The 22,500-nt window shown below is 38.7% G+C and overlaps 1 protein-coding gene across 3 annotated transcripts in view; it reads left to right on the top strand.

The window, feature by feature from the left end:
* Window positions 1–21,330, top strand: part of sall3a (spalt-like transcription factor 3a) — a 21,626-nt gene extending 296 nt beyond the window's left edge. Inside the window, exons 1-5 of one of the 3 annotated variants that reach the window (XR_010906505.1) lie at window positions 1–406; window positions 5,850–8,942; window positions 15,468–15,802; window positions 17,888–18,729; window positions 20,117–21,330. The exon at window positions 1–406 is cut by the window's left edge and continues 296 nt beyond it. Coding sequence is in view for 2 of the 3 variants with exons in the window: in XM_067449411.1 (XP_067305512.1) it covers window positions 319–406; window positions 5,850–8,942; window positions 15,468–15,802; window positions 17,888–18,268 (3,897 nt within the window). In the remaining variant the exon portion in view is untranslated. Of the gene's footprint in view, window positions 407–5,849; window positions 8,943–15,467; window positions 15,803–17,887 lie in introns of all 3 variants that reach the window. The other 2 variants (XM_067449412.1, XM_067449411.1) reach the window with 2 other exon arrangements.
* Window positions 21,331–22,500: the final 1,170 nt, after the last annotated feature.

The following is a 22,500-nucleotide window of genomic DNA, read 5'->3' as shown; positions in this document are numbered from 1 at the left end:
GAAAAGTTTCACCCTCTCACAGCTCTGGGAATATTGGTGTAAATCCGGCTAAAGTGAGCTGAGAGGAACGCGTGCGCGCGGCCGCCTCCTCCTCCTCAGAGGTGATATTTTGGGTGGATGCTGATCTCTGAAGGTGAAGCGGGAACGCGCGGAGTCCGTCCCTCATTTCCATACCAGTGCCCACTGGAGCTCTGCCAATCCAAAGTATCATCCACTATCATAATGATACAGCAGCGCAGATCGGAGCCGGAGTTCCGCGCAGATTTGCCCTGATGAGTGTGTGTGTGTGAGTGTGTGTGTGTGTGTGTGTGAGGAAGGATGTCCCGTCGGAAGCAAGCGAAGCCGCAGCAGCTGAGATCGGACGAGGAGCCGTGTGTCCTGGAGCTGCTGCCTCCTCCTGCACACGGTGAGCGAACCACACACACACACACACACACACACACACACACACACACACACACACTGCTCTTCTTAAGCGAGACTCTTGATATTAGCTCATTTAACACACATTCGCAACAGGACACACTCACCTATACACCTTAATCTGTCGTTTTTAACTTTGCAGAAATGTCTTTAAAATAGTTTTGTTAGGCTACTCCAAGACGCGGCAAACATTTAAAATAATTAAATCCCAAAAGAAAAGCGGCCGAATTATTATTATTATTATTATTATTATTATTATTATTTTATTATTATTATTATTAGTAGTAGTAGTAGTATCAAGCGTCTTGTTATGTCTTTAACTTGATAATTTTCTCTTATTTTAACTAAATCATTGTCCCAAAGAAAAAAAGGTCGCGAATGCTTGAATTTGTAGAAAAATTAAACGTTTTAATTGTGTATTTTAGTTGATGTTTAACAGGTAATTGTGACATTAAAAGCGCATTTTGAATCGGAACTGCTTTAATTCGTGACATCGCAGTCATTAAATAAAACAATTCCGTCCCTGAGTGTGTATATTCTCGAGAAATATTATTATTCGCAATAATAATAATAATAATAATAATAATAATAATAATAATAATAATAATAATTTATCACATCCAGTGTTTTTTGTTGTTGTTTTAAACACTCCTTCCTCATATCTCTGTTTTTCCGACTCGTTTATATCGCCACATTTATTATCTAATAGTGTCTGCGTTTATTTATCACTAACCTGCTGAGGTTTGACCACCGAAGGGCTGTTTTTAACTCTGAGATGTTATAATAATGTTAATAATGTTAGCGGTGATTAATGTGATGTTTCGTTCTGTTTAATATGTGAAACTATGATCAAGATGTCAGAATTAAAGATCCTCTTGACTAAGTGTTGCAAGCATTAGAAACGGCAGAATAATGTGTGTAAAATGTGTATTTAAAAATAATAATCATATATATATATATATAAATAGTAAATATGCATGTAATTATTATAAATCATATTTGCCAGATTTACACAGTAATTCAAAAGCCGAGCTGTGTGTGTGTGTGTGTGTGTGTGTGTGTGTGTGTGTGTGTGTGTGTGTGTGTGTGTGTGTGTGTGTGTGTGTGTGTGTGTGTGGGCATGTTTTTGTGACATATGAGGACACACATGTGTATAATGCCATGGGTATGACACAGGTATTACAGGAGAGGGTGAAATATGTTTCCTGTGATGGGTAGGTTTAGGGGCAGTGTGTGTGTGTGTGTGTGTGTGTGTGTGTGTGTGTGTGTGTGTGTGTGTGTGTGTGTGTGTGTGTGTGTGTGTAGAGAGAGAGAGAGAGAGAGAGAGAGAAATTATGAGAAACGAAAATGCAAAGGCAGATTAAAGTGTCGGTGTCCGGCTGCTGCTGACCGGTCCGGATTGCAGCAGAAGTATCGATCGTCCTCATTGGACTCATCTAATGGCTCGATCGGTCACGGGTCCGCGTCGCGTCGCGTTAAACGCGTTCATCCGGACGGCTTGAGGAACTCTGGGCTTGTCTTTAATGGGCGCAGTGCTCCTCCGGTCCTCTCCGCACACGTCTTTAAACGCTCGTTTTCATGCGCTTTTGTTTGCCTGGCTTTTGAACAAACTCTTTTGTGTGTGAACTCAATGGTGTGCCAACAAGGAGCCTTCATTGTCCGTCCCGACTCTATTCGTCCCAGAGGAGCTGCTTTGATACCACAAGCTCTTAACCTTTGGCTGAGCATGGGTGGCCTGTGGGTGTACAGATGTCCCCTCGACCTGAGCAAACCGGCGCACATATCCAATAATAATAATATTAATATTAATGCGTTTATTTTATATAGACGCTATTATACATAGACGGACAGTGGACATTTGCCCAGTCCAGGTAATGAGTGATTGCAGTTGCAAATCGCACTATAATCTATCGATTATGATCATCTTACTGGCATCTTTTATCGCTCCTTTCAAAGTCTTTGAGTCCTGTTGAGTTCATCCAACACTTTCTTAAACCAAACACTAAATGACTATTATTTTTTTATTATATTTTATATATATATCGTATGGCTCATAATGTTTCCGCTGAGATCGTGTTTTTGACAGCTTTGTAAAGCGTGTGAATGTGCAGTCGACCTGAAATCACTGCTCTAATGAAAAATATATATACATTCATTTACTGTAATGCAGCTCATTTAATAGTCTCTCGTTTTTTTTGTCATTTTCAATGCTCAAATTGTACATGCACTGCAAAACATGCTCTTCTTACTCAGTGTTTTTGTCTTGTTTCTAGTCAAGATATCTAAAAATTCTTACATCAAGAAACATTTACTAGACACGTAAAAAATTATTGTCTTGTTTTGGGGAAAATAACTCTAAATGAAGAGAGTTTTTGCTTAAAATAAGATAAATAATCTGCCAATGGGGTGAGAAAAATAATCTTGTTTTCTGTTTGAATTAAAATTATATATATTTCTCACCCCATTGGCAGATTATTTATCTTATTTTAAGCAAAAACTCTCTTCATTTTGAGTTATTTTTCCCCCAAAACAAGACAATAATTTGTACTTGTCTAGTAAATGTTTCTTAGTGTAAGAATTTGTCTTGACTATAAACAAGACAAAAATACTGAGTAAGAAGAGCATGTTTTGCAGTGTGAGGTCTAGATAATGCATTGATATGCCGGAGATGTTTAAGTCTTTCAATCCTCAGCTCATGGCGTCGTTTAATATGATATCTAAATCAACTGCTCATATTTGTGCTGCACATCCGTGGCTAAAGCTCAGAGTTATATCGAGTCTTTACTGGGGTATGAGAGCGAAAGTCTGTCCTCGTTTATGCTCCTCGCTCTCGCTTCATCACTGCGAGCGGATAGGGCATCATAACACAAGATTAATATTACAAATGCATGCATTTCAATGTGTGTGTGTGTGTGTGTGTGTGTGTGTGTGTGTGTGTGTGTGTGTGTGTGTGTGTGTGTGTGTGTGTGTGTGTGTGTGTGTGTGTGGTAGAGTATGAAAGATTTATTTATTTATTATTATTAATAAAAGGTAGTCAATTAGCTGCATTTAACACATATTTAGGAATTTTAGTTGTTTGTATGAAACATCTTAAGCTTCATTTTGAAATGGCGAAGAATGAGACGTGTCTTTTTAACACTTTATATCATAAATACATTACAGTATACTTATAATATAATTATAAGAATATAACAGATATATGATCCAACAGCTGGCATATCAATAATAATAATAATAATTTCAGTCTACATTTAGAAAATTGTAGAACACAAATATCCTTTTATTTTGGTCTTTGATGGTATATGAATGTGTTATAGTTATCATTATTCTCTCCTAAATAATAAAAAAGCATTACTAATTAATTTCTTCTTATTGGGTTTATATTATCAACATGTCATTTCTAAAACATTTGTCATTATATGTATACTTTGATTCTATTTTCTTTTTTACAATGTGAGCATTAATTGCTTTTCTGAAAATAAGCATCTGTATCACAGAAGAACATACACTATAATTGATCTGCTCAACATTATCAACCGCCGGCATGTTAAAAGAATAAATAAATAAAAGGGAAAATCATTTTTTACTCTGCGAGGTCTAATCACAATTTAGACATGCTTAATTCAGCTTATAAAGTTAATTCTTCACAGTTGTCTGCGTAACATAATTAACGAAATCTCAGACCCAACCCAAACTCTGCAGTCAAGCACTATTACCAGATAATAATTACCATAAAGCATGAGACACATACAAACACACACACACCATTCTCTGCCGGTGATCTCTCAAAGAAATATATGATTTAAACAGTCGAGATGTGATCAGAAATAAACTAGAGCTGCGATACACAACTGTACAGAACACACACTGCTCCCGCTTTATATAATGTGGCCTTAACTACTGGACTTACATCAAAACATAAGTGCATATTGAATTGCAAAACACTTTTGTCCCGGTAATGCAAATACAGAAATTGATTACAGATGGAATCACATGCAAGTTTTTCTTTTTAAATATAAGTACAATGTAAAAAACAAAAACAGTAAGTGCATTGTATCAAATGATTCATTTAATTGTTAGCACATATTACTGACGGCCACGTAATGTAAAGTGGGATCCGTGCGGTTTTGTCAGGAGATATCTGTCGTGTAGGGCCAGTATAGGCACAGAGGACAGAGATGTGAGGTTTCATGTTAGGAATGGGAGTCAGAACTGAACTGATTGAAATAAAGCAACTCAGTGACTTGTGTTGAATCCATTTTTAAAATGGAAATATCCCGCACTGCACTCTACACAAATATGCTGGGTTAAAAACAACCCAAGTTGTTGAACCCAGCAATTGGATTGTTTTAATCCAGCGGTAAAGTTAAATGTTTGCTTAAGACAACCCAATTGATGGGTTAGTCCATTTTCAACCCAACTAAGGTTGTTTTTTAACCCAGCATTTTTTATAGTGATAGTCCCTTATTAGAGAGATTGCACACATTAGAGAGAATTATCCGCTGGCTATACAGGGAAGAGTGGAATTACCAACATTGAGTCCTGAGAATTTATTTGATTTCTGGATATTACTAAAAAATATTAATTGATAACACTTTATTTTAGGGTTCAGTTATTAACTTTTAACTAGTGTGTTATGATCCTGCATATTACTATGATATTGTCTGTTTATTAGCACTTCTAAAGCTCATATTAATGCCTTATTCTGCATGAGCTTATTCTACATCCCTTAATCCGACCCAATACCTAAACTTAAACGCTACAAAAACTACCTTACTAACTATTAATAAGCAGTAAATTAGGAGATTATTGAGGCAGAAGTCGGAGTTAATAGTGAATGTGTGTTCCTCATACTAAAGTGTTACCTTAAAAACATTGCAACTCAGTGACTTGTGTTGAATCCATTTTTAAAATGGGAATATCCAGCACTGCACTCTAAAAAATGCTGGGTTAAAAATAACCCAAGTTGGGTTGAAAATGGACTAACCTAGCAATTTGGTTGATTTAACCCAGCAATTGGGTTGTTTTACAGGGAAGAGTGAAATTAGCAACATTGAGTCCTGAGAATTTATTTGATTTATGGATATTACTAAAAAAAGATTAATTGATAACACTTTATTTTAGGGTTCAGTTATTAACTATTAACTAGTTGTTTATGATCATGCATATTGCTATGATATTGTCTGTTTATGAGCACTTATAAAGCTCATATTAATGCCTTATTCTGCATGAGCTTATTCTACATCCCTTAATCCGACCCAATACCTAAACTTAAACGCTACAAAAAACTACCTTACTAACTATTAATAAGCAGTAAATTAGGAGATTATGAGGCAGAAGTCGGAGTTAATAGTGAATCTGTGTTCCCCATACTAAAGTGTTAGGGATTAATTTGTTTGTGTTGTTTAATTTCCTCTTTCCCTCAGTCTCAGGTGAAGGAGTGGATGATTCCGACAGCGGAAACGAGAGCCGCAGTGGGAGCGAAGAGACCCATGTGTGTGAGAAGTGTTGTGCTGAGTTCTTTAAGTGGTCGGATTTCTGTGAACATCTGACGACCTGCACCAAGAATCCACTTGTGTTAATTATAAGTGACAATGAGGTGACTTCAGACCCAGCATTGGACTATCTAGCTGAGCCGTCCCCAGTGCCTAGCATTGAGCCGGCGGAGAGCGAGGATGCGGCAGAGGCGAGCCACATTCCCACTGAAGGCGATGAAGGAGCCGAGATGATGCTGGATCCAGGTGCTGTCCTGGAGAAAGAAGAGGAACCCATGGAAGTGGAGCTTTCTCCTGAGAAGCCCCTAGATTCTGAAGATCAAGTTACACTTGCAGAGCCAGACCTAAGCCTACCTCAACTTGAGGATCACAAGCAGTCTTCTGGAGCGGGGTACTCCATTCCCAGCACTAACGTCACACTGGAAACCCTGCAAGGAACCCGCGTGGCCGTGGCCCAGTTCTCTCAGGGTGCCCGTGCATTAGCTGGGGAAGTCTCAACTATGGCCATCCCCATGATCCTGGACCAGCTCATGGCCTTGCAGCAACAACAGCTCCATCAGCTTCAGCTAATAGAGCAGATTCGGAGCCAGGTGGCGCAAATAAACAAGCAGGCCCCCACACAGACAGCCGTCAACCGTCAAGTAGACCACAGCATGAATGAAGCCTTACAAGTAACCTCATCCTCCAGCATACCCACCATGTCTGGGCAGCTTCATCTACGGGGCTTCATTACGCCCCCCGTGCATCAGCTCCCCATCAAACCCTCCAATTTAACCGGACAGGTCTCGGCCTCATTATCGTCAGCTCTCGAGGTAGCCTGTTCTAATGTCCCTCAGACTGGTGGCCAACTTGCGAGTTCTGCGATGAAAAGCAATATCAATCCTTTGTATCCAACAACCAGTGACGTGGTTCCCTCTCCAATGCCACCATGCTCAGCGTCCATGAGCTCCAGTAGTAGCACAGGAACCGGGGGTGAAGTAAGCCATTGTATTTCACTTCCGAGGAACACACCTAGTCCTTTAACGCTGACCCATGGGAGATTGCTAACGTCCCCCTCCAGCCTTCCCCTTGTACCGCACAGCTCACCCAACAGTGTTATCTTCCCTAATCCTCTTGCCAGTATTGCAGCAACAACAAATGCTCTTGATCCTCTTGCCGCCCTAATGAAGCATCGCAAAGGCAAGCCCCCAAATGTCTCTGTGTTTGACACCAAACCCAGTTCAGAAGATCCCTTTTTCAAACACAAGTGCAGATTTTGTGCCAAGGTGTTTGGAAGTGACAGTGCCCTGCAAATCCACCTTCGTTCCCATACTGGGGAAAGGCCTTTCAAATGCAACATTTGCGGTAATCGTTTCTCTACAAAGGGTAACTTGAAGGTTCATTTTCAGAGACACAAAGAAAAGTATCCTCACATCCAAATGAACCCATATCCTGTTCCTGAGTATCTGGACAATGTTCCAACTACCTCAGGTATACCTTATGGGATGTCCTTGCCTCCAGAAAAACCTGTTACCACATGGCTGGACAGCAAACCTGTTTTGTCTACAATCCCAACATCAGTAGCACTGCAACTCCCTCCAACTATACCCAGTATTATAGGAAACTATGGGGATTCAACTAGTTTTACCCCTTTAAGCAGGTCGCCTCAAAGGCCATCGCCGCCATCAAGCGAGTGCACTTCTTTGTCTCCTAATCACCTCATTGCTGATGCCAGTATCGCACAAATTTGCAGTTCACCACAACCTAATGTGACGGGTGACACACCTCCAGTTCTTAAACCTGAAGCCTTTCATCTACAACCCAACTCCACCGCCAGGCCTGGAGAAACCAGTGTATCGATTACTCCAATACCACAGGTGCTTTCTACAACCACAGTTACGACCACAACTAGCACCAGAACGCAGATCACAGACTCAACGAATACTCCATCTGCCATCTCTCATCCCTCCCTACAAATGGTGTCCAGTCAGTTTAAGCCCAAGTTTCCTTTCGGTGGCCTCCTGGACTCTATGCAACCATCAGAGACCTCAAAACTACAGCAACTGGTGGAGAATATCGATAAGAAGATGACAGACCCCAACCAGTGTGTCATCTGCCATCGTGTGCTGAGTTGTCAGAGTGCCCTGAAGATGCACTATCGCATCCATACAGGAGAAAGACCTTTTAAATGTAAAATATGTGGTCGAGCTTTCACCACCAAGGGTAATTTGAAAACACACTTCGGGGTTCACAGAACAAAGCCCCCTCTCCGGGTACAGCACTCTTGTCCCATATGCCAGAAAAAGTTTACCAATGCCGTAGTTTTGCAGCAACACATCCGCATGCATATGGGTGGACAGATTCCTAACACACCCCTGCCTGAGAGTTTTCACGACATGGACGCAGATCTTTCCTTCGATGAAAAGAGCTTAGACAACATGAGCAACTACGACGATGAGCTAATTGATGAGATGGACCAAGCAACAGAAGATGAAACAGGTCTTAAAGAAGGGAATGTGGACTCACCCAAACAACTCAATTTATACTCAGAGATGTCTCCAAGCACATCGCCCCCAATCTCTCTTATCTCTAGCATCGTTGCTTTGGAAAATGAGATGAAGCTGACTGACCCAACAGCTAACATAACCCATTCCTTCAGCCTAAAGCCTTCGGAAAATGGGAGTGAAATTGATGGAGAAAACGGAGACATGTTTAGGAACGACTCATCTTCCACTGTAGGAGACTTGGAGAACCACAGTGTTGGGAGTCCAGCACAGTCTGAATCGTCTGGCTCTATGCAGGCTCTGTCTCCGTCCTACAGCCAGTCTGAGGGCCATCGCTTCGAGCCATCGAGAGTCAAGTCCCCTTCTCAGGCCAGCAAGGACGAGGCTCTTCATTCCACTTCAGTGAAGTCTGAACAGTCAGACACCCCTTCTCCCGGATCAGAAAACACAGGCGCATTAGATCTCACTGCCACACAGCCCACCAGGCCATTTGTCAAAGATGAGAATCACTTCAGTCTGCTGTTCCTGGGAAGAGACAGAGGTAGTCATGTATTTAACTCAAACTGTCCTCCAAAAAAAACCCTCCATAGGTCATTTTTCTAGCAGCTTATCACGACCTTTATTTACATTTTAAAGTCATGCGCCCTCTAACTGGCGTAAAAATTATTACAGTGTCGTATTACGACATGAAATAAAGCATAACTGTCGTTACCAATCAAAATGCGTGTTCATTTTAATGTAACAGACTTTTTAACATCATTTGTCATATTTCCATTTAGCAAATATATATATATATATATATATATATATATATATATATATTATTTATAACTGCACCCACCCCATTCCTAAACCTACCCAGTGATTTATAATGTATACACACTTTATGAGGGTCCCTGGGATCGAATCGTATGATCACGATCATGATGTTGTTTTATATTTCAATGCCTTACCAATTGAGCTATAAAAATCTTGAAAAGTAATGCAGATAAAAGGGAAAAATGCTTTAAAATAAAAATAATTAATAATAAAAACTTTAGTAAACGCTCCTATGGGTCATATTTCATGAGTTAAAATATTGTCGATAGGGGCACAACTTTAGTAAACGCTCCTATTGGTCGTATTTCATGAGTTAAAATATTGTCAATAGGAGCACAACTTTAGTAAACGCTCCTATGGGTCGTATTTCACGAGTTAAAATATTGTCGATAGCAGCACAACTTTAGTAAACGCTCCTATGGGTCGTATTTCATGAGTTAAAATATTGTCGATAGGAGCACAACTTTAGTAAACGCTCCTATGGGTCGTATTTCAAGAGTTAAAATATTGTCGATAGAAGCGTAACTTTAGTAAACGCTCCAATGGGTCGCATTTCATGAGTTAAAATATTGTCGATAGGAGCACAACTTTAGTAAACGCTCTTATGGGTCGTATTTCAAGAGTTAAAATATTGTCGATAGAAGCGTAACTTTAGTAAACGCTCCTATGGGTCGTATTTCATGAGTTAAAATATTGTCGATAGGAGCACAACTTTAGTAAACGCTCCTATGGGTCGTATTTCATGAGTTAAAATATTGTCGATAGGAGCACAACTTTAGTAAACGCTCTTATGGGTCGTATTTCAAGAGTTAAAATATTGTCGATAGAAGCGTAACTTTAGTAAACGCTCCTATGGGTCGTATTTCATGAGTTAAAATATTGTCGATAGGAGCACAACTTTAGTAAACGCTCCTATGGGTCGTATTTCAAGAGTTAAAATATTGTCGATAGAAGCGTAACTTTAGTAAACGCTCCAATGGGTCGCATTTCATGAGTTAAAATATTGTCGATAGGAGCACAACTTTAGTAAACGCTCTTATGGGTCGTATTTCAAGAGTTAAAATATTGTCGATAGAAGCGTAACTTTAGTAAACGCTCCTATGGGTCGTATTTCATGAGTTAAAATATTGTCGATAGGAGCACAACTTTAGTAAACGCTCCTATGGGTCGTATTTCATGAGTTAAAATATTGTCGATAGGAGCACAACTTTAGTAAACGCTCTTATGGGTCGTATTTCAAGAGTTAAAATATTGTCGATAGAAGCGTAACTTTAGTAAACGCTCCTATGGGTCGTATTTCATGAGTTAAAATATTGTCGATAGGAGCACAACTTTAGTAAACGCTCCTATGGGTCGTATTTCATGAGATAAAATATTGTCGATAGCAGAACAACTTTAGTAAACGCTCCTATGGGTCGTATTTCATGAGTTAAAATATTGTCGATAGCAGAACAACTTTAGTAAACGCTCCTATGGGTCGTATTTCATGAGTTAAAATATTGTCGATAGGAGCACAACTTTAGTAAACGCTCCTATGGGTCGTATTTCATGAGATAAAATATTGTCGATAGCAGAACAACTTTAGTAAACGCTCCTATGGGTCGTATTTCATGAGTTAAAATATTGTCGATAGGAGCTCAACTTTAGTAAACGCTCCTATGGGTCGTATTTCATGAGTTAAAATATTGTCGATAGGAGCACAACTTTAGTAAACGCTCCTATGGGTCATATTTCATGAGATAAAATATTGTCGATAGCAGAACAACTTTAGTAAACGCTCCTATGGGTCGTTATTCATGAGTTAAAATATTGTCTATAGGGGCACAAATTTAGTAAACGCTCCTATGGGTCGTTTTTCATGAGTTAAAATATTGTCGATAGGAGCACAACTTTAGTAAACGCTCCTATGGGTCGTATTTCATGAGTTAAAATATTGTCGATAGGAGCACAACTTTAGTAAACGCTCCTATGGGTCGTATTTCATGAGATAAAATATTGTCGATAGGAGCACAACTTTAGTAAACGCTCCTATGGGTCGTATTTCATGAGTTAAAATATTGTCGATAGGAGCACAACTTTAGTAAACGCTCCTATGGGTCGTATTTCATGAGATAAAATATTGTCGATAGCAGAACAACTTTAGTAAACGCTCCTATGGGTCGTATTTCATGAGTTAAAATATTGTCGATAGGAGAACAACTTTAGTAAACGCTCCTATGGGTCGTATTTCAAGAGTTAAAATATTGTCGATTGGGGCAAAACTTTAGTAAACGCTCCTATGGGTCGTATTTCATGAGTTAAAATATTGTCGATAGAAGCATAACTTTAGTAAACGCTCCTATGGGTCGTATTTCATGAGATAAAATATTGTCGATAGCAGAACAACTTTAGTCAACGCTCCTATGGGTCGTATTTCATGAGTTAAAATATTGTCGATAGGAGCACAACTTTAGTAAACGCTCCTATGGGTCGTATTTCATGAGATAAAATATTGTCGATAGCAGAACAACTTTAGTAACCGGTCCTATGGGTCGTATTTCATGAGTTAAAATATTGTCGATAGGAGCACAACTTTAGTAAACGCTCCTATGGGTCGTATTTCAAGAGTTAAAATATTGTCGATTGGGGCAAAACTTTAGTAAACGCTCCTATGGGTCGTATTTCATGAGTTAAAATATTGTCGATAGAAGCGTAACTTTAGTAAACGCTCCAATGGGTCGCATTTCATGAGTTAAAATATTGTCGATAGGAGCACAACTTTAGTAAACGCTCCTATGGGTCGTATTTCATGAGTTAAAATATTGTCGATAGCAGCACAACTTTAGTAAACGCTCCTATGGGTCGTATTTCATGAGTTAAAATATTGTCGATAGAAGCGTAACTTTAGTAAACGCTCCAATGGGTCGCATTTCATGAGTTAAAATATTGTCGATAGGAGCACAACTTTAGTAAACGCTCCTATGGGTCGTATTTCATGAGTTAAAATATTGTCGATAGGAGCACAACTTTAGTAAACGCTCCTATGGGTCGTATTTCATGAGTTAAAATATTGTCGATTGGGGCACAACTTTAGTAAACGCTCCTATGGGTCGTATTTCATGAGTTAAAATATTGTCGATAGGAGCACAACTTTAGTAAACGCTCCTATGGGTTGTATTTCATGAGTTAAAATATTGTCGATAGGAGCACAACTTTAGTAAACGCTCCTATGGGTCGTATTTCATGAGTTAAAATATTGTCGATAGCAGCACAACTTTAGTAAACGCTCCTATGGGTCGTATTTCATGAGATAAAATATTGTCGATAGGGGCACAACTTTAGTAAATGCTCCTATGGGTCGTATTTCATGAGTTAAAATATTGTTGATAGGAGCACAACTTTAGTAAACGCTCCTATGGGTCGTATTTCAAGAGTTAAAATATTGCCGATAGGGGCACAACTTTAGTAAACGCTCCTATGGGTCGCATTTCATGAGTTAAAATATTGTCGATAGGAGCACAACTTTAGTAAACGCTCCTATGGGTCGCATTTCATGAGTTAAAATATTGTCGATAGGAGCACAACTTTAGTAAACGCTCCTATGGGTCGTATTTCATGAGTTAAAATATTGTCGATAGGAGCACAACTTTAGTAAACGCTCCTATGGGTCGTATTTCATGAGTTAAAATATTGTCGATAGGAGCACAACTTTAGCAAACGCTCCTATGGGTCGTATTTCATGAGTTAAAATATTGTCGATAGGAGCACAACTTTAGTAAACGCTCCTATGGGTCGTATTTCATGAGTTAAAATATTGTCGATAGGAGCACAACTTTAGTAAACGCTCCTATGGGTCGTATTTCATGAGTTAAAATATTGTCGATAGCAGCACAACTTTAGTAAACGCTCCTATGGGTCGTATTTCATGAGATAAAATATTGTCGATAGGGGCACAACTTTAGTAAACGCTCCTATGGGTCGTATTTCATGAGTTAAAATATTGTCGATAGGGGCACAACTTTAGTAAACGCTCCTATGGGTCGTATTTCATGAGTTAAAATATTGTCGATAGGGGCACAACTTTAGTAAACGCTCCTATGGGTCGTATTTCATGAGTTAAAATATTGTCGATAGGGGCACAACTTTAGTAAACGCTCCTATGGGTCGTATTTCATGAGTTAAAATATTGTCGATAGCAGCACAACTTTAGTAAACGCTCCTATGGGTCGTATTTCATGAGTTAAAATATTGTCGATAGGGGCACAACTTTAGTAAACGCTCCTATGGGTCGTATTTCATGAGTTAAAATATTGTCGATAGGGGCACAACTTTAGTAAACGCTCCTATGGGTCGTATTTCATGAGTTAAAATATTGTCGATAGCGGCACAACTTTAGTAAACGCTCCTATGGGTCGTATTTCATGAGTTAAAATATTGTCGATAGGGGCACAACTTTAGTAAACGCTCCTATGGGTCGTATTTCATGAGTTAAAATATTGTCGATAGGGGCACAACTTTAGTAACGCTCCTATGGGTCGTATTTCATGAGTTAAAATATTGTCGATAGGGGCACAACTTTAGTAAACGCTCCTATGGGTCGTATTTCATGAGTTAAAATATTGTCGATAGGGGCACAACTTTAGTAACGCTCCTATGGGTCGTATTTCATGAGTTAAAATATTGTCGATAGGGGCACAACTTTAGTAAACGCTCCTATGGGTCGTATTTCATGAGTTAAAATATTGTCGATAGCGGCACAACTTTAGTAAACGCTCCTATGGGTCGTATTTCATGAGTTAAAATATTGTCGATAGGGGCACAACTTTAGTAACGCTCCTATGGGTCGTATTTCATGAGTTAAAATATTGTCGATAGGGGCACAACTTTAGTAAACGCTCCTATGGGTCGTATTTCATGAGTTAAAATATTGTCGATAGGGGCACAACTTTAGTAAACGCTCCTATGGGTCGTATTTCATGAGTTAAAATATTGTCGATAGGGTCACAACTTTAGTAAACGCTCCTATGGGTCGTATTTCATGAGTTAAAATATTGTCGATAGGAGCACAACTTTAGTAAACGCTCCTATGGGTCGTATTTCATGAGTTAAAATATTGTCGATAGGGGCACAACTTTAGTAACGCTCCTATGGGTCATATTTCATGAGTTAAAATATTGTCGATAGGGGCACAACTTTAGTAAACGCTCCTATGGGTCGTATTTCATGAGTTAAAATATTGTCGATAGCAGCACAACTTTAGTAAACGCTCCTATGGGTCGTATTTCATGAGTTAAAATATTGTCGATAGCGGCACAACTTTAGTAAACGCTCCTATGGGTCGTATTTCATGAGTTAAAATATTGTCGATAGGGGCACAACTTTAGTAAACGCTCCTATGGGTCGTATTTCATGAGTTAAAATATTGTCGATAGCAGCACAACTTTAGTAAACGCTCCTATGGGTCGTATTTCATGAGTTAAAATATTGTCGATAGGGGCACAACTTTAGTAAACGCTCCTATGGGTCGCATTTCATGAGTAAAAATATTGTCGATAGGGGCACAACTTTAGTAAACGCTCCTATGGGTCGTATTTCATGAGTTAAAATATTGTCGATAGGGGCACAACTTTAGTAAACGCTCCTATGGGTCGTATTTCATGAGTTAAAATATTGTCGATAGCAGCACAACTTTAGTAAATGCTCCTATGGGTCGTATTTCATGAGTTAAAATATTGTCGATAGCGGCACAACTTTAGTAAACGCTCCAATGGGTCGTATTTCATGAGTTAAAATATTGTCGATAGGAGCACAACTTTAGTAAACGCTCCCATGGGTCGTATTTCATGAGTTAAAATATTGTCGATAGGGGCACAACTTTAGTAAATGCTCCTATGGGTCGTATTTCATGAGTTAAAATATTGTCGATAGGGGCACAACTTTAGTAAACGCTCCTATGGGTCGTATTTCATGAGTTAAAATATTGTCGATAGGGGCACAACTTTAGTAAACGCTCCTATGGGTCGTATTTCATGAGTTAAAATATTGTCGATAGGGGCACAACTTTAGTAAATGCTCCTATGGGTCGTATTTCAAGGAAGTGACAAAAGGCCTATATAGGCGTATTGGTTAGAGGACATGTTGGGTTAATTGTAGACAGAAATAGCCATATATGCAACAATGACTCTTCTACTTCTACATGTTTTCATTAGTAATATATATACAAAAAAATCTAAAGTAAAGAACTGAAACATTTTTCTTGTTTTTTTAGGTTTAAACACTCCCAGTATTTTGAGCTCAGAATCAAGCACAGTAAAATATGAGAATGGCCACAGTAAAGCAGCGTCCTCGTGTGAGGGGCCGCACTTACCCGTCGGCCCCCAGGTTCCTACCGCGACCCCTCAGACAACAATCAGCCCAAACCTGGCTCCAATGCTGGCTCCGCCCCCTCCTCGGCGGACCCCCAAACAACACAACTGCCACTCCTGTGGGAAGAACTTCTCGTCGGCCAGCGCGCTTCAGATCCACGAGCGCACACACACAGGAGAAAAACCCTTCGGCTGCTCCATCTGTGGCAGAGCCTTCACCACCAAGGGCAATCTCAAGGTACGCTCCACATGGGTTTGGCCTGTTTCTGTTTTTTAAAATATATTCAAAGGTGGACAAAAGGCACAACGCCATTACTTGAGTAAAAGTCAAGTCAACTTTATTAATATAATAAAAATAATTAACAAGAAAAATAATCTTGTGTCTGATTGAAATCTTGTTTTTGTTTCCGTCCCAAATATTTTTCTCAAATCAATATTTTCTCAAATCTTGCCCTGGAGGGCCAATGCGCTGCAGAGTTTATCAATCAATCAATCAGTCATCTTTATTTCTATCGCTCTTCTCCAGCGCCGATTGTGTCAGAGCAGCTTCAGTGTTAAACAGGACAATACTGCAGCAGAATTAGATTTGGCTGTACAGTCGTTCTGGAGTAAACAGTGATGTTATCAGCTTATTTTAATTTATCAGAGAGAGACAATGCTGGCAGATCAGTATTATAATTTATAGAATTAAATAAGACCTAATTAATTAATGTTATTTGTATATTTAGTTGAATAGCTTTGATCATAATGTTAGTGTCCCCAACTGAGCAAGCCAAGCCAAAGGCGACCAAAGGAACCGAAACTCCATCAGGGCATGATGGAGAAAAATAAACCTTAGAGAAACCAGACTCAGTTCTCCTCTGGCCTATTAACACACAGCGGAGGATTATTATTCTGGACACCGCACAGATCAGAAATCATATTAGAGCAGAATATTCAAGAGTTCTGGGTATTACACAAGAGACGGGTTTATTTAGCAAGTCGATCGCACAAGAGTATGAACATTCGAAGGATCGGAGTCGTCGCGCCGGAGACGGATTAAAAATTAGAAGTACTGCTGGTCAAATATTACTCCGTTACAAGAGAAGTTATCAATTTCTGTCGATCAGTGAAACATTAAACTCAGGGTTATTTTTGCGGCTGATGGGAGTTTTTGATGACCTTATTGCATATGCATGTGTACACTGTAAAAAAAAATATTGGTTTGACTTTAAAAAAAAGTGAGTAGCCTGGTTGCCTTAAAATGTTGAGTTTATAAAAAAAATATTGAGTTGATTCAATGAAGGAAATTTGTTTAATAAATAGAAACTCAGAATATTATTGTATCTGAACCACAAAAATGGATAAATCATGAAAATAGCACAATTTGGCTGCGTCATCACAAATAAAACACACAATTACCCAATATGCTTACACAATCGTATTATAATATTTAAATGAAGGTTGTTGATTCTCAAAAATTTGCATTGTATGAACTCAAATGTTTTATTTCAATTAAATACATTTTTAAGGGAACCAGGCAACTTACTTACTTTTTAAAATATTTGTTTAAAGTGTAAAGGATTTCCTTTTCAGACGCAGTATTTATAAGAGGAGCGTATTTAAATTAAATGAACCTAAATTAAAAGCTTGTCAATTTTCTGGTGTTTGAGGCATTATTTACATCTAAAAAACGTGTCTTAAACCAGAGGCTAATTTGCACCGCTCTTGGTAGATTGTGTTGGTTATTATGGAAATGATCCGGCAGAGTGTGTGTGTGTGTGTGTGTGTGTGTGTGTGTGTGTGTGTGTGTGTGTGTGTGTGTGTGTGTGTGTGTGTGTGTGTGTGTGTGTGTGTGTGTGTGTGTGTATGTGTGTTGTCTGTACATCACTGAACTTTCCACTCCCATCTGTGATTTTATGGGATTATAGCGCTCTCAAGCTAATTTGCCCTCTTAAATTAATCTGGCCCTAAAATCACTAAAACTATATATATATATATGGTATCACTTTATTTTAGGGTTCAGTTATTAACTAGTGTCTTATGATCATGCATATTACTATGATATTGTCTGTTTATGAGCACTTCTAAAGCTCATATTAATGCCTTATTCTGCATGAGCTTATTCTACATCCCTTAATCCAACCCAATACCTAAACTTAAACGCTACAAAAACTACCTTACTAACTATTAATAAGCAGTAAATTAGGAGATTATGAGGCAGAAGTCAGAGTTAATAGTGAATATGTGTTCCCTATATATTAGAAAAACACATGATAACCACATCAGAAAGGCATATGAAGAACGAGTATGAGTGATATAAACTGAAGCCGTTCTCCCTCAGGTCCACATGGGAACGCACATGTGGAATAATGCTCCGGCGCGGCGAGGCAGGCGGCTGTCCGTGGAGAACCCCATGGCTCTTCTCGGAGGAGACGCCATCAAATTCAGCCAAATGTTCCAGAAGGACCTCGCCGCTCGAGCCATCAACGTGGACCCCGGCTTCTGGAACCAGTACGCCGTAGCCATCACCAATGGCCTGGCCATGAAGAACAACGAGATCTCGGTCATCCAGAGCGGAGGCCTTCCTGCCCTTCCCATCAGCCTGAGCGGAGCAGCCCTGGAGAGGCCCGGGAAAAGCCCTCCGGTGGCCAGTCTGGACAACACCAACCTCGACCTCTTCTCCAGATTCAGGGAAAAGGACAAAGAAATCGGGATTAACTGATAAAGGATACAGACGAAAAGACAGACAGTTATGTATTATATTGTACAAATGAAGTCTGATATGCTGTTTAGATATGTAGTGTCCTTCAGTCCTGCTGTACATTCATCATGCACACAACACGTGTGTCTCGTTTCAGAAGTGTGTGTCTTGAAAGGTTTGCATGGTTCTTACAGTACGTGTCTCAGGCAACCTGCTCTCATTGGGAAACGTACCTGTGGCGAAATACGGACCAATATGTGCATTTCACAGTGAAGTGTTAAAAGCTGTTTTTTTCCCCGGATCAGATGTGTGTGAATCTGGCATGTTTTGTCACGTTGGTTTTTTAACGTACACACACACACACTAAACCCTAAACCGACTGATAGCGCTAACAACAGACAAAAATAAGACTGCGTGTCATCTTAGCTTGTGTCTGAACTCGTCTTTTATCAAGACTTGTTTTTCACGGGATTCGTTCCCGAGTTTCAGCATCGCTATATATTTATTAGAGATGCAACAATACAGTTAGTCCACGGTTTAACACACCTCGGTTTTTAACCACGGTTTTCGGTTCGGTTCGTTTTTTTTTTGGCGATTCTATTCTTAGGCGACAGGAACAGAAAAGGGTTAAGGAGAAAATGTTTTTATTGCAATAATCTTTCTTTATTTTCCTTAAAAGACTTGAAAACCCTTACTTAAACTTAAAACTTTACCTAAAACCCTTGTTCACATTCCCAGTGTATTGTATGATATAAAATAAATATATATAAAGATTTACAGTGGCAGCTCAGAGATGTACAGCAGCATTTAAGTATGAAATTGAATTAATAAATGTACGCTAAAATTAAAACTACACATCCTTCAATATACAACAGTGATTAAAAGCGACTGTATTAAAGGTGTTTTGTTTTTTATGAACATCGTTTTAGAGGTGAACTGTCCCTTTAAGGACTAGTGTTCGTAGCCTATCTCATATACAGATGCGATTTTACTTTCACTTTAGACATAACCGACTGCGTGTGTATGTTAACCTTGTGTGTGTTTGACAGTATTAGCGCAGTAAGACTGTCGGGTAATCACGTGTGTTTGACAGACGTTTAGTGCGCGCTCAATGCAAAACCGTGCATTGCACACGAATGAAATGTTTAACCGGCAAGGCTTTAAAACGCGGCTAACACCCGCTAACTTTAGTGCATATGATGGATATTTGCTCATATCAGCACGGAGACTCACAGGCGTACTCACACAGAGCCGAAATACACTGACAGGAATATTAGAAATGGAAATAATTAATTAAATGCAAAACCGAAAAAAACGCAATTCACCAGCGCGGATTGAACCGTGAATGCCGTACCGAACGGCTCAATATTATATTGAGTATTGTGGCATCTCTGATATATAAATATATATATATATATATATATAAAGCTGTTTTACTGCCTCTAGTGGTCATTTCTGCTGGAAACTGCAGTGATATATGAACGTATTTGTTCGTATTTTGTGGTTTGCAGAAATGTTGCCACACACTGTGAAAAAAAATTCTAGTGACTGATCACATCTGATATTTTCAGTGGGCCAAATTGAATTTCATTGAAATAAATTGCATAAATTCAAACAGACATTAAATTTGCATATCGTGCCAGTTTCACAGTGAAGTGTCCACTGGGTGGCGCTAAAAGATGTTTTTTTTCTGGAACAGATGTGTGTGATTCGTTGGTTTTTTAACGCACACACACACACACTAAACCCTAAACAGACTGATAGCGCTAACAACAGCAAATGTGACAAAAATAAGACTGCGCGTCATCTTAGCTTGTGTCTGAACTCGTCTTTTATCAAGACTCGTTTTTCACGGGATTCGTTCCTGAGCTTTCAGCATCGCAAGCACAAATCTGCTCCAGCTGAGCTATCGAGCTTTGGTGTGTCAGAAAAGCCCAACATATGGAGCTGGTTAAGGGACGCAAACTTTAAAATGTGTTCGTTTACAAATCATGGACTATGGTAAAAAGATAAAAGATGCTGTTTTACTGCCTCTAGTGGTCATTTCTGCTGGAAACTGCAGTGATAAGTGAACGTATTGGGGCATATTTTTGTGGCCACACACTGTAAAAAAAAAAAAAAAAAAAAAAAATTCTAGTGACTGATCACATCTAATATTTTCAGCTGGCCAAATTACATAAATTCACAGAAATTAAATGCCAGCTGAAGATTTGAGATGAGATCAGTCATGAGAAAATGTTCAGTTAGAGAGCTGATTTATTTGTGCAGTGCAGGTACAGTTTGCCAATGAGACCAGGTGGACTACGACATATGCTCTCAATGCAAAAGTAGTATGACTCTCTGACACACACACACACACACACACACACACACACACACACACACACACACACACACACACACACACACACACACACATATATATATACGTGTGTCAGCCAAAAAGAGAAGAGTGTCTTCTCTGCGGATAGATGACGGAACATGAAATCGGATCTTAGTCTGCTTTTTCAATTACGGAAACTTGACACAAAATTGTTTTAATTTTTACATAATATTTTCCAGTTCTTATATTAATGTTCTGTGTCTTAATATTTATGGTATAAATGAAACAATAGCTATTGAAATATATTTAATTGCCCTGCGTTTCTATTAATCTGTTTTAATTTAATTTAATTTTTCTAAATCTATATTGGGATGGAGCCAGATCTGGTTTTGCGGATGCGGTGCTGATTTCTGTGAGGCGGCCGGATCTCACGCTGCTACGCTCAACACACTCTTTTTATCCTTTATAACGAAATAAAAGAGGTCTACAGTAGCAGTGTGTGTTGAATACCTGCAGATCTACTGAGACGGACAGAACTGTTATGCACATTTTGTAAGGAGATGTTGATTTGTCATGTTTGTGAATGCACTTTTTGGAGGACCGGTCTTGTTTGTGAGATTCCTTCGGGACTGAGCTGTCTCTGACTTCCTTTATTCTTCACCTTTGGGGTTTGTAAATGTGAGTTCTGGATGTAGCACAGGAATATGAGCTTCTGTCCCCTATTAGCTCAAATAAAAGACAACAGATTCGCTCTGTTTAATGCTGTCTGTCTTTCTGCTCACCACCATCGGAGCGCTTTTAAATACATGTACATATATTATCATTTTACAGCGACTTATGCAATATTAAATATGAACTGGACACGTCCGTGCTTCATTGCATTAGATCTCAAACGTTTCTCACTTCTCCGAGTCGCTTTCCTCTTGTTTGTTTTGTGGATGCATGAAGTCGGTGTATCGCAGAAAAACATTCATTCATTATAATAAACACAATCCACTAAACTGGACAACCAGAAAGTGTGCTAAATCTTTTTCTTTTATTTGTAATATATCATTTATATATATAATAATAATGTGCGTTTATGTTTCATAAATACACATACTGTGTATTTGTGAAGGGACACGTCATACATAAACTTAACATAAACCCTTCACAAATCAACATTAATGTACAGTATTTATCAAATAGATAAAGTGCACTCCTCTATATTATGTGTCTATATTACAGTGTAATTACACATTTAGGAGCTGAGTAATAATAATAATAATAATAATAATAATAATAATAATAATAAACATGTGCTTACTGTAGGGTTAAACGTGGTTAATGTGTAATAATGCACAGCCATAGTAACTACATGTAACGTGTGTAACACACACTGTTTTATTACAGGTAATTAAAAGTGAAAACACAAATAATTTTATTGTATCTGAACTATATGAACAAATTTGACAAATCATGAAAGTAGCACTATTTGGCATGTTTCACTGCATCTTCACAAATAAAACACACACAATCACCCAACATGCTTAAAATCATAACTGTGTGAGAGAAGTGTGTGTGTGTGTGTGCGTGCGTGCGTGTGTGTTCAGTTGTGGCATATGCACAAACACACACATTAAATAAGATGAATTGTAATTATCACAGACTGACTCTAACCCAACGCTTGAGATGTAAAGCACCGCTTCAGGTCGCATGATGAGCGCCAATAATGGAAATAAGCAAATAAAGAAACAAAACATGGTTAGAAAATATATAGTAGCATTATATTTTAGTGAAAAATCATATACTTACTATATAAGGTAATTATGCATAAATGCAAAGAACTAACTCGAAACCAACCATAACCATATCTCCACAAGTACATAATTAATTACAATTATTCATTAAGTAACAATGTCCTCTTAAAATAAAAGATTACCCTTCATTT

Source organism: Pseudorasbora parva, chromosome 7 (assembly GCF_024679245.1).
Source record: "Pseudorasbora parva isolate DD20220531a chromosome 7, ASM2467924v1, whole genome shotgun sequence".
Taxonomy (NCBI): Eukaryota; Metazoa; Chordata; class Actinopteri; order Cypriniformes; family Gobionidae; genus Pseudorasbora; species Pseudorasbora parva.
Note: the sequence above shows the minus strand (reverse complement) of the source record. Positions and strands in the feature narration are given on the sequence as shown.